Below are 13,215 nucleotides of genomic sequence, written 5' to 3'. Positions count from 1 at the left end.
GATCCAGTTAGCAACCAGAAGCTATAGTTCCCTGTGAAGTGAGTTCTGTGGTGCATTACAGAGTAATCCTGTGTGGAATATGGAGCAGTCTGCCTTTAACTTCCTGTTCAGATTTCTGCCTTGACTTTCTTCACTGGCAGACCATAACATGTAGGATGAAGTAAATGTTTTTATCCCCTAAGTTGGTATGGATCAGAATGTTTTATCCTAGCCCCAGAAATCAAACTATGAAAGAATGTTAGGCAATCTTGTCAGCTGAAAGGGGGTAGATAGGAGACAGTGTGAGAAAGAAACATTCACAGAAGACTTCAGTATTAAAGATGGTTGATGGCTAATCCTTAAAACACAGAGACTGTGGGTGGAGCTTTGTCTTTTATGGAGCTTCTGGGGACTGAACTCAGGACACCAGGCTTACATAGCAATCTCTTTACTCACTGAGAGGCCTTGCTACCTCTGAAATTAGTTATTTTTTGGATTTCTGTGACAAAATACTTGACAAGAGACACTTGAGGAAGGAAGGGTTTGTTTTGGCTCCTAGCTTTATGTTAGAGTCTATTATGATGGAGAAAGATGGAGCTGAAGGCAGGTGGTCATATTGCACCTAGCACTGTGAAGTGGAGAGACAAATGCTGGTGGGTAACTCACTTTCTTCTTTTACTTCAGTCCTGAATCCATGGGATAATGCCGACCACAGTCAGGATGGATCATCTCTCCTCAGACTCTTTGAGAATACACAGGTACACCTGAGGTGTGTTTCTTAGGTGATTCAAATTCAGCCAAGTTGACAGTGAAGAAGAACCATTATGACCACACTTTCCTCCCCCATCATTATTCCTGTGTTTTACTTAAGGAAATAGTGTTCAAAGAGGATGCAGTCTTTGGGTATGAGAACCTGCCACCGAAGGTAAGGAATATCAAAGGGCCAAAGACAGAGGTGGTAGAACCAGGGTCACACTCGTCAATTTTATGAGGGACTTATGTACAGAACTGAGACATGAGTCCCAGAACTCCAAGGCAGGAGGAAGTGGTCTATATGCTGAATTAGACAGATGATCAAAACTAGTTGGAATGTGACCTTTCTAAAACACTGAGCATTTCCAAGGTCCATTAAAAAACTGTTCAGACATCAGTGGCCAGCACACTACACCAGGCTGGCTGCTTAACAATGTTGACCTAAAGGGCTTGTGACACACACCAAGGTCACGTGACATGCAAAATGAAGGTTATAGCCAAGATGGCAACAGTCATACCAAGTTAGATGGTTCTAGACACACAGCTTATAGCCTCTGTTTTTGTTTTCTATAGTTTTTCTCTTTAATGTAGTAGCTGAAATGGTTAATATTGTTGTGAAACTGACAGGATCTAGAGCCACCAAGGAGACAAACCTCTGAGCATGTCTGTAAGAGGATTTCTAGATTGGGTTACCCAAGGTGGAAAAGTAACACCAAACTGTGGAAAATCCAGAGGCTGGGGCCCAAGATTGAATAAGTAGAAGAACGTGAGTTGAGCCCCAGCGCTCTTCTCTCTCAGACCAGAGGTACAGTGTAGCCAGCTGTCCTGAGCTTCTGCCACCAGGCCTTCCCCACCATCATGGACTGTTAAATCAAACTATAATCTAAAAGAAACCCTTCCTTCTTTGAGCTGCTTTTGGCCAGCAGTTTGTCACAGCAGTCAGAAAGGGTAAAGGAAAAAGCCAGCTGAGCAACAGTGTTCCCTTTCTCAGCCTCCTTATCATGGACCAATGTGACTACATCACCAGCTGTCTCATATACTGAGAAAAAGAAGAGAAATCTGCCTGGTCAGTCATTTCCTTCCTACAGGTCTTGTTCATTTGGACCAGTGGTAACTACTCTGCTAAACACTGCCATGTATATGTGATTTGAAGTTCACAGGGGAAAAGCCCCACCCATGTTAGAGATGCTCCAAGGCTGACTAAGAATCACATTGCTGTGGAGAGTTGGAAGGCTGCAATCAAAGTTGTCCTGAAGTTGAACCAAGTTGTCCTGGGCCATCTGTACCCCCATCATAGCCACTCATTGTCTACCTCTACGTCAGATCTAATACCTTCATGACTTCCATGTGACACCTTTTTGGACATACGAACTTACTGGACCGCTGGCTTCCATCAGAATGACATCTGATAGCATCAGAGGCCAGAGCAGAGTTTTACTCTTAGCTATTGGCTGTTGGCCTGATGGTTCTACCACCATTTTGAGGAAGAGCTTTGATTTATGACTTTCTCTTGTCGTACAATTGTAAAAACTGTAAAACCTTCATGAAACGTAACACATTAGAGCAGGGTACACGGGCTGACTGTAATCTGTTTTCATTCATAGGCTGTGATCACTCAGACTCAGCTCTAGAATGAGCTCTCCCTTTATTCTTTGGTGGTTAGAGCTGTTTTTGCATTGACCCATGTAACCCACCAAACCCTCTTCATGCTATAATTTTTCTTTTTTTCTATATACTTATCACTGTCTGGTAAGTAGCACTGATTTTCAGTGGTTTGTTGGCTGTTTGGAGATGGCATTAGGGGATGGATTTTTTTTGGGGGGGGGGGTAGGAGCTGCTTCCTGTGAATCTGTGGCCCAGAGAACAGAGCTTTACAAATCATAGCCCTGCCCTGATTAGTGGCATAAGCCTTTAATCCCAGTACTCAGCACATGGAGAAAGGCAACTCTGTGAGTTGGAGGCTGGCCTGATCTACACAGTAGGTTCCAGGTTGGATAGGGCTATACTGTAAGACCTTACCTTAAAAACAAACAAACCCATCAAAACCAACCAACCAAGCAACAACAACAACAAACCAGAGCCTCTTAAAATAAGTATTTGCTGAATATAGAATCAGTGTTCATAAAAGGAGGCAGGACTCTCCAAGTGTGATATGTGGGATGTGCATCAGGAGGCAAGTCATGCAGACAAAGCTGTGGTTGGATCGTTTTGAAGGCGCTTCTTGAAAACAGACACAAGAAGTATTCCCTGGTATCTCCCATGATGTAGGCCTATACTCCCAACACTTGGGAAAGAGGAGGCAGGAGGATGGTGATCTAAAGTTTAGCCTGGGTCACATAGTGAAACCCTGTTACAAACAGAACCAAATATAACAACCACTAAAACCAACAATAACGGACAAAGCTAGATAGTTAGAATATCGATTGATGTTTGAATGATCGAAAACATCTAAAATAAAATGCAAGGTTAAGATATGGTACATTAGGTGTACATGAAAAGAGCCAGTGGTTGGGGTATATGAGTGCCAGTCCTATAGACATGCAGTGTCTGTGCTGGCCACTCTAATGTGCTGACTGACCACATACAGTAGTAGAACAATGAGTTAGGTCAGGAGGATTATAGAGAACAATAGAAGAGACAGACATGAGTCTGGTTGGCTATGTTGATTGCCAGGAAGCATCCATTGATTTGTATCGCAACACTGCCATGCTTGGTTCTAACATTGGCTCTGAAGAGTGAGGTTGCTGAGCAGAGAATGAAGAATAGAGTAAAATCTAAGAGTCAAAAGCGATTCTGAATAACCCCTAAGAACACAGTCTGGGGTTGAAGGACTTATTCTACAGAGCTCTGTGAAGCTGAAGACAACAGTGGTTTCACCACCAACACCCCTGGAGGGGTGGGAAGGCAGTAAGAATGAGACATGTCAGGTCCAAGCATCTTAGGATATTCCAAAGCTTCAGGGATTTTAGTGAAACCTAGATGCTTTGTGAAGATGAACCTAAGCCATGAATAGTGGTTCATGTTTGTAATCATTACACCTTGGAAGTCTGATGCAGGGGGATTATAAATAGTTCATTGTCAGCCTAGGGCATATAGCAAGATCCTGTGTGAATCCTTCCTTTAAACAACCACCACCACCACCACCACCACCACCACCACCACCACCACCACCACCACTCCAACAAGAATGCCCCGTCAAAACCAGTAAAACAAAACCAAAACCCAGCTCTTCCCCATAGCCTACCTCAGATTTTGGCTATATCAGTTTCTATTTCTAGATTCTGAAGCATTGTGTAAAATAGCATTTTACTATTCACAGGATTTTTTTTTAAAAAAAAACAAAAATTATCTGGGACTCTGACAAAGCATCAGTTATGTGACACAGGACAGGGTGGAGTTAATCTTGAGATGAAATACTTTCTCCAATAACCCACTGGGTGCTCTGCCAATGCTTGCTACTTTGTGGTGATCTGTAGGGTTCCCCAGACCCAAAAGAGCAGGTAGGTGACAACTGAAGACTGAGGGAAAACGCTGATGAGTCTCTGATGAAGTCAACAGAGAGCAGAGGTGTTGTTGAGAGTACTGACCACCCTGGGCCAGTTAGTGCAAAAACAAACGTAACAAGTCACTGGTTGCCAATCTCCCTGGACCGAAGGCTGAGTTTTTCTTCACAGCAATAACCAACTTGGTAATGATAATTCAGTTATGGTCACTAGCTCTATTTAAGTATGAGAAAGCATGAGAAACAACTCTTTGTCCTCAAAGACTAAAAAATAGCAGAAGTTAGTTCTGAGGGCTGGTGAGATGGTTCAGTGGCTAAGAGTACTGACTGTTCTTCCAGAGGACATGGATTTGATTCCCAGCACCCACCTGGTGACTCACAACCACCTGTAACTCCAGTTTCAGGAAACACAGTGCCCTCTTATGATCTTGTAAACATCAGGTATGCATGTGGTACATAGACACACATGTAGGTAAGACATCCATGTACATTAATTACATTAAAAAAAAAGTTCACCAAGGGCACCAACTAAGCAGGGTTAATATTGAACAATTATCACTCGACATGTTATTTTACATAACTTTTCCCTCACTTCTCATCCCAGACATGATAGGTCTTCATCTTAGGGGTGTGTGTGTGTGTGTGTGTGTGTGTGTGTGTGTACACGCATATGGAAATCAGAGAACACGCTCAATTGTTGTTTCTCAGGTACTGTTTCCCTTTACTCTTTTTGAGACAAGGTGTCTCATTAGCCTGGAACTCTCCAAGTGGGCTTGGCTGACTGGCCAGTGAGCTCCAGTGATCTGCCTGTCTCTGCTTTCCTGGTGGTAGCGTTGTAAGCATGCGCAGCTTAGTTTATGTGGGTTCTGGGGACTCAGGTTCTTGGGTTTGCAAGGCAAGCACTTTATCAACATACACTTTCCCAGCTCTCTTTCCCTTCTCTTCCTTCTTCCCTTCCCTTTCTTTCCTTTCTTCTTTCACTCCTTCCTTCATTCCTTTCTTCCCCTCCCCTCCCCTCCCCTCCCCTCCCCTCCCCTCCCCTCCCCTCCCCTCCCCTCCCCTCCCCTCCCCTCCCCTCCCCTCCCCTCCCCTCCCCTCCCCTCCCCTTTCTTTCCTCTCCTCCTTTTTCAGAAAACATCTCTCTATGTAGCCCAGGCTGGCCTGGTACTTGCAGTTCCCCTGCTCTGCCTTCCCTAGCTCTGGCGTTGTAGGTCTATGCCACCACATTGGGCAAAAGCATTGTTCTAATGCTGACTTTGTAATGAAGGAAGCTGAGGCTTGAAACGTGGATGGCTCAAAGTCACCATAGGGGGTGAGGGTGGGGGGAAGTTGAACCTCCCCACTAGCCCTTCAGGATAGAGGGATTTCATTACCTGCCTTCTATAGTATATTTGGGCTCATATGATGACTACTCAGATACACAGAATTATATCTTAAAACATAGTTCTGTATATTCTAATGAAGAGTGTTTTTTTTTTTTTTTTAAATTAAGGCTTGCTCTCAGCATTTGTCTTTTGCTTTGCATTTCTCATGACTGAGTTTCTTGACCTTATTATAGATTCTGTTGTCTTTGGTTTTATCAGTATCTCCTGGGTGTCGGAGGCTAGCTCACTGAAATAACTGGTGTTGCTATATCTCAAATGCCGACATGTACAACGTATTCTTAAGGAGAAAAAAATGTGGTAACTATGGTAGAAGTACATTGGATAGCGTTTTAGTTTTATTAGTTTCTTCCATTTTCGAACATGTGAAAACAGAAAAGGGGTGTTATCTTTGATCTCCAGCCTGGAAAACTATGCTTGGCCAGCAGACGATAAAAGTCTAAGCACACACCTATCAGTTGTGCTAAAACATGAAGAAACAGGAGCACGGGTTGCAAAATTCAAGTTCCTTGCAGCTTTGTAGGTAATGTTGAAACCACTCAAAGTCCAAAGACAGTGCTCATGTGGGGGGTCTCCACCCTCTCCAGATGACTCCTCTCCGGTTTAACATCACAGGCAAACAGTATCTGCTTTTTCCTGAAGGTGGACTCCTAGCATAATAAAAAGATCTCTAGATAATTAAAAGTTGAAATGAGATCATAGATTTTATTTGCATCTTTGCATGTACTAGCTGAATAAGCCTGGAGACATCTGCAAGTCACCAGTAACTTGGTATTCTTAAGAATAAAAACAGAGATGACATGGTAATAGAAGTGTGACCATCCTAGAGTCACTGGGAGGATCAAAAAAACCATAACAAAACAAAATCAAAACCAAAAAGCCTAAAACCCCATACAAATGCTAGCGCTCTGTAACTCCGTGCTAGCATTGTATAGACACATCAAGAGGTTTAGCTTGACACAGGATGTGAAAATAGTTTTCATTGTCTTTTTAGGGGGTTGTATCTTTGAAAACATTGAAGATGGCCTTAAACTCTGTTGTCCTTTGATTACTTCAGGCTAGGTAGGACAAGTGTAAAACTGGTGTTATTTCTGTATGTGTGTGGGGGAGGGTGGGGGAGAGGGTGGAGAGGAGGGAAGACAGTGGGACTTGCTCTGTAGCCCCATGTGGCCTAGAACTCATAATCCTCTTCTGTTTTAGCCCACTGGATGTTGGGATTACAGTCCAGCGCCACTGATGTGGTCCCTCCAACAGCGGTAGCATGGACCTTTCATGAACAGGTTACAATCTTTATCAGAGCCTTTTGTACCTGACCTTTAGTTTTTATCTTCATGTGCTGTGGTAGATTCATGGAGCTCCCCCCACCCCCTCACCTTCTCCTCTTCCTCCTCCTTTAGTTCTCTTGTTTGTTTGCTTATGATTTTGAGTGCGTGTGCCCTTGGAGGCCAGAAGATTAGATTCCCTGGAGCTGGAGCGACAGGCAGTTGTGAACTGTTGACCTGGGTGTCGGGAAACCAACTCAGGACTTCAGGTACTCTGGAAGTACAGCAAGCGCTCTGAATGACTGAGCCACCTTTCTTGCTAGAGGACAATTGCTACAAGTTCAAGGAACCTACCTAACCTTATTTATGGAAAATATTTGCTTGAGAACACGAAGCCAAGGTCTACTTCTGTCTGTTCTTATCTAAAATTTTCCCCCCTTTCTTTAGACAAGGTCTAGATATATCCTAGGCTGTCTCCAGACTTCTGGGCTCAAGGATGATCCTGCTCAGGTAAGGTGAGTGTTATTTCAGGTTGGCTATCTTCCAGGGTTGCTGCTTGGTGACTCTGACTTGCCTCGTTAGCTTCCAGCATATTCCTGTGTGTCTCCTTCTCTGTGTATGTATGTGCATATATGTGTGTTTATGTGTATGCATGTGCACTTATGTGTGTACAGGTATGTGTGTGAATGGCCTGTGTTATGAGTCTGCTTGAGAGTAGCATAGTGTAAACTTTCCCCCTTGTTCCTTGGCAGAGGACATGGGTCTAAAACCTGTGGGCTATCAGATTAGTGTTGGCTATGGTTTTCTAGAAATGGTATTTCTAAACATCAACAGTAAAGCCTAACGTCTCTGGGAGGAAGTTGTTAGTGTTTTACGGGGAATCCATTTCATTTGAAACCTGAGTCCACACTCATAAAATCTACCTAAAGTCACTGACTACATCTCTGGTTGGATATTTCTGCCAGCCAATCCTTGACTGGCAGCTTCCAGGAGCTTCACTTGGGCCCACAAAGCCCATTTCTCCATTGGCTTTCTATACATCAGCCCAGTGCCCTGCGGTCCTGAAAGTCTCTTTTAACATTTAGTGTTTCCTGGAAAGGGTGTTTATTATTATTATTTTTTAATGGAGTCTCAGGATATTGCCCAAGCTGGTCACCAACTTCAGGCTCAAATAATCCTGTGGCCTCAGCCTTTCACATAGCAAGGACTACAGGTGTGTGACAGCATGTCAGGCTTAGAGTGTTCATGTTTCTCTATTTTCACATTTTACTCTCATATTAGGTGGAGAAAGGAGCCATCAGCAGTGAAAGTGCACAATTCTGCAGTTCTTTAGAAAACAACAGTGTTTCTGTTGTCTCCATTGCAGGTCTGGATGGGCACAGAGCATTGCTTGGGCTTTCCTGGGCCAAAGGCAGGAAACAGGTATGGAACTTCCCATGGAAGACTCATGTTTCATGGCTCACTCCAGGGTGCTAGATGACCCCCTCATGATGATGGATCATGGGTGATGGGGGTCACTGGAACTTCATAAACGGAGCAGAGATGTTATAGTCCTGAAGCAGGTACAGAGGTTGGAGGGACACAGGCTGGAGGGACACGGAGGCTGCAGGGACACACATGTGGCAGGAACACTGGAGGCGGAGGTCATATGGGGGGTATGAGGTCAGCAGTGTCATCACACACAGGGGTGTCCACATCCCAGGATTTGGCTCACATCTCTCCAGAGGACAAAGCACTGGTTTACTCCATAGTCTTTCATTCGCTGCATGATTAGTAGAGTGGAGCTCCTGTCAGCTCACAGGCACATGGCAACATCTCCAGTTCATCATCAGCATCATCTTGTAAAGATGCTGAGAAATAGCTTCAGCCTCAGTGTGGATCTTCTCTTCTCTGAGACAGACTTCATGCTCAACTACTTCCCACTCCTACAGAAAGGCTCTGAGTTCCAGTCACTCCACGGCCTAAGCAAAGGGCTGCAGGGGCTGATAAGATGGCTCAGTGGTTAAGAATGTTTCCAGCTCTCCCAGAGGACTGGACTTCAGATGCCAGCACCCACGATGAACTGCTCACTACTGCTGTAACTTCAGGTCTGACTCTCTCTTCACACACACACACACACACACACACACACACACACACACACACACATCTTTTAAAAGGTGTGCATGTACAGAGGGATCTCTTGATTTCTGACTTCCTTTCCCTGGGTGTTTCTCAAACTTCCCATGTGAACAGCTACTTTGACATTGGGGTTAGATGCAGCAGAGACCTCTGGGGTGCTGGAAGGGTCTTTCTGATGTTTTAAAATGTCTATTAGGGAGCTGAAAAGGATTTTCCAAGCAATAGTGATACAGAGCTGTTGCAGCAAGTGAAAGACGTGTCACTACGTGCATAGTAAACAGTAAACAGAGCTTACTGGAGAGAAACAGATCAGATTAACATGAGACAAGTCACAGAAGCTGTGTGTCTGCAGTATCTGCTTGAAGGAAGCAGGGGTAATGAGTTGGGGTGCTTGAAACTGAGGCTTAACCAGACAAGGTTAAGAAAGACAACCTTGGGTGCTGGAGAGATAGCTCAGGACTTGAGAGCCATTTCCCTTGCTGCAGAGGACCTGAGTTCTAATTCCAGCACCCACATGGTGACTCAATCACCTGTAACTCCATGGTCTCTTCCAGTCTCCAGTGGCATCCACTCACAAGTACATATATACATGTAAAGAGAGAGAGAGAGAGAGAGAGAGAGAGAGAGAGAGAGAGAGAGAGAGAGAGAGAGAGAGAGAGAGAGAGAGAGAGAGGAGGATCAGGAATGCAGAACACAATCAAACAACAACACACAGAGACACAGAGAGAAACAGGGAAGGAGGGAGAAAGGGAAGGAGAAGGAGAAAAGAGAAGGGGAGAAGAATAATCTGGAGTGGAGTTTTATGGTTGATGCACACCTGCAATTCGAATATTTGGGAGTTTAGGGACAGTCTGGGCTACAGGAGATTCTACCTCTAAATAAATCTGTAAAATGTGAGCAGAATGGCGGTGTTGCCTAACTCTAAGGTCTCTTCTGGCTTCTGGAGTAGCATCAGGAGCCGGGTTTGAAAAAAGAGCACAGGACACCTCGGCCGCCTGGGAGGAAGGTGAGCCGGCTTCGGAGGAATCCGGATCGGCCCGCTGAGCGCCGGGGAAAGGCTGGGGAGCGGGCAGGGCGTCTCCCGGCCGCCCGGGGCCGGCCTCCTGGGGATCCGCGCCCCTCTCTGCTCGGCTCCTCCTCTGGGGCGTCCCCGGCCGCTGGCCAATGGGCGGCAGGCGGCGCGGAGCGGGAAGCAGAACGCGGGGGCCCTGCCCTCCCAGGCGCGGGGTCCCGCAGCGCCAGGTCCGCGCCCTGGAGTCAGCGCCAGGTTCCCGCGAGGTCCTCAGGAGCCCTCAAGGTGGCCAGTGTGCAGCTCCCGGGCGACAGAGCACCCTGAAGATGCAGAATGGCAGCGCGGCCGCCCGCCAGCCTCTCCTACCGCACCACGGGCTCCACCTGCCTGCACCCGCTCAGCCAGCTCCTCGGCATCCCGCTAGATCAGGTAACAGCGTCCCACCCGCTACCCAGACCCTCTGTCTGGGGACAGGATTGTGACTAGGTCTTCGCTCACAGCCCAGTTTATGGTTATGAACCCTACACATGCGAGGGCTTTTTCTTTCTTTTTTCTTTTTCTTCTCTGAGTTGGTTGCTTTTTCTGTGTGAAAACTATCTGTCCACCTAAGCTAGCAAGTTGGACTGGACTTAAGTTTTGGTCTGTGATTGAATTCTTTAGTGGCGTGATTCATGAATCTAGCATTTTCCCCCACCAGTGTAGTCTTTGTGATTTTTAAATTTAGGCCATCCTACTTTAAGAATAAGTCTGATCAAGCTGGGTGTGGTGGATCACGCCTTTAATCCCAGTTCTTCAGAGCCCGGGGCAGGAAAATTGCAGCGAGTTCCAATCTTCTCTAAGATGCTGAGTGAGACGCCTCAATCCCCAAACCAAACCAAAAGTAAAAAGCCTGACTAACCAGATGTGTAGCTATAGAGTATAGCATATTGTGATGACGTTTTTTTGTTTCGTTTGTTGTGATAGCATCTGACCCTGTAGCCAAGACTGTCTTGGCACTCACTCTGAAGTTCAGGCTGGCATCGAAGTCTCTATTTTGTCTAGACTGGGTTAGAACTTGTGGTGATCCTCCCTCCCCAGTGTTGAGATGCTTCTCAGAGAGCCTTTGTTACTCAGTCCTCATTCATCCCTGCTGTGTGAAGCTGGTGTGTGTGTGTGTGTGTGTGTGTGTGGGGTGGTCCTGGGAGGAGAGAGGTTGTAGGGAAGTATTTGGAACTGTTCAGGAATTGCCTGCTACATTACAGGTGAAACTGGCAACAGTAACCTGGTAAAGAATCTTGTAAAAGACAGCTGGAGTGCAGTTCAGTAGTGGAGTTTGTAGTATCCTGGAGGGTCTGGTCTGGCTATTGGCCTCAGTATTTTCCTGAGGTGTTTGCAGTCTTGCTTTATTTCTTTCAGTGCCTCAGGCTATGTCCCCTGTGTAGGACGCCTAATGGTTTAAATGGAATCAGGCAGGACAGGTTGAGCAGTGAGACCCACTGCTCTCCTTACTAATCTGTTTCCGATGAGTTTCCCCAGTTTAGTTTCCCTTCCTTTGCTGGGTATAGAGGTGCATGCTTGTATTTCCAGTACTAGCGAGACAGGCAGGAAGATTGCTTCAAGTTGGAGACCTGCCTAGGCCATGCGGAGAGTACCAAGCCATCCTAGGCTACATAGTAAAATCCTGGCTCAAAGAATGCAAAGCAAAACAAAAATTGTCCTGTTTTCTTAGAGCTGTTTCCATCTTTCCTTTTCTCCTTCCTTCCTTCCCTCCTTCCTTCCTTCCTTTTCATACTAGGGCTACCTGTACCTGAAGCCTCTTCTGTTTGCATTCTTTTGACAATGAGGAAGTGGGCCCTGTCTGTTTGCCTTGCTCATCCTAACTCTTGGGTTCTGACTGCTGCCTTAACATCAGTTGCAAAACCTCGAGAATCAGGAACTTGGTAGAAGTGTCAGATATTAAGTCAATTACTCATCACTTTGTAGTCAAGGCTGGGAGTCCCAGGGACCCCGGCGGGGGTGGGGGGGCAGCACAAGAGCGAATCCTTTCATTCAGAAACTAAATGTATTTGTGTATTTGCTGAATTCCCATAGGATGAGTTCATCTTGCATTGACTCTGTAATTACTACTAGAACCTATAGTCACTGCATTTTCTTTTGTATAATAATCTATTTTACAAAAATAGAAAGTATTACAACAATCTATTTTACAGGGTGGGCTTTCCCGCCCCTCCCCTCCCCCCAGCCCCCATATGGAAGTAAATGTACTGATGATGGATGAGAAGCTGAGTGGGGAGGTGCTGGTGTGGCATTAAGCCTCTGGCTACATCTATCTCTGTCCCCAATCTCCAGAGGTTTTGTAAAAGTTACCTTGGTTTTTAGAAGAAACTTACTACTTTACATTGTGTGTGTGTGTCCATGTGTGGGTATGTACATGAGTGTCCACCAAGGTCAGAAGAGGGTCTTGGATCCCCTGAAGCTAAAGTTACAAGCCTTTGTGAGCTGCTGGATGTGGGTGCTGGGAATTGAACTGGGACCTCTGAAAGAGCGGTCTTTGTTTTTAATCTCTGAGCCCTCAAAGTAGCCCTGGTTTTAGTGTATGAAAATGAAGAAAAGATTTAATCCCAGCACTTGGGAGGCAGAGACAGGCAGATTTCTGAGTTCGAGGCCAGCCTGGTCTACAGAGTGAGTTCCAGGACAGCCAGGGCTACACAGAGAAACCCTGTCTCAAAAAACCAAAAAAAGAAAGAAAAAAAAAAAAAGAAAGAAAGAAAAGAATACTCCAGATATGATGGATTTTAGTTCATTCCATAAGTGAATTCAGATTATCATGGGATGGATGGAAAATCATAAGGACCACTTGGTGTCTCTGAGATCCTGGGTCAGTCTGAGCAATTTGATAGAAGTGTTAATCATATGACACCCCAAATCACTTGTTTTCAGTCTGGGGAAAATCCCAAGCCATAAATAGTATGATTTGGGGGCAAACTGTAGCAGTAGGTTTGTCTTTGAAGCCTTTTCCCAGTGTCTTAAGATTTCATGTTCCTAACTGGAACAGGGCCTGTCCCAAAAGCTGTTGCCTGCCTGTGGGATAGGCTCTTCTAGCTGGGCTGCCTTGTCTGGCCTCAGTGGGAGAGGAAGTGCCTAGCCTCCTAGAGACTTGAAATGCCAGGGTTGGGGTATACCAAGGAGGAACCTCACTCAGAGGAGGAGAGGGGGGAGGGGAAG

General features: G+C 45.6%; 1 protein-coding gene across 2 annotated transcripts in view; it reads left to right on the top strand.

Moving 5' to 3' along the window:
- The first annotated feature begins 10,174 nt into the window (after positions 1-10,174).
- Mboat1 (membrane bound glycerophospholipid O-acyltransferase 1) overlaps positions 10,175-13,215 on the top strand; it is a 103,022-nt gene continuing 99,981 nt past the window's right edge. Inside the window, exon 1 of one of the 2 annotated variants that reach the window (XM_076939211.1) lies at positions 10,175-10,440. In XM_076939211.1, coding sequence (XP_076795326.1) covers positions 10,345-10,440 — 96 coding nt within the window. In that variant the 5' untranslated portion in view covers positions 10,175-10,344. The remainder of the gene's footprint in view (positions 10,441-13,215) is intronic. The other variant, XM_034510637.2, reaches the window with a different exon arrangement.

This window comes from Arvicanthis niloticus, chromosome 8 (genome assembly GCF_011762505.2).
Source record: "Arvicanthis niloticus isolate mArvNil1 chromosome 8, mArvNil1.pat.X, whole genome shotgun sequence".
In the NCBI taxonomy this organism is placed as follows: domain Eukaryota; kingdom Metazoa; phylum Chordata; class Mammalia; order Rodentia; family Muridae; genus Arvicanthis; species Arvicanthis niloticus.
This window is presented reverse-complemented; position numbering and strand designations above follow the sequence as displayed.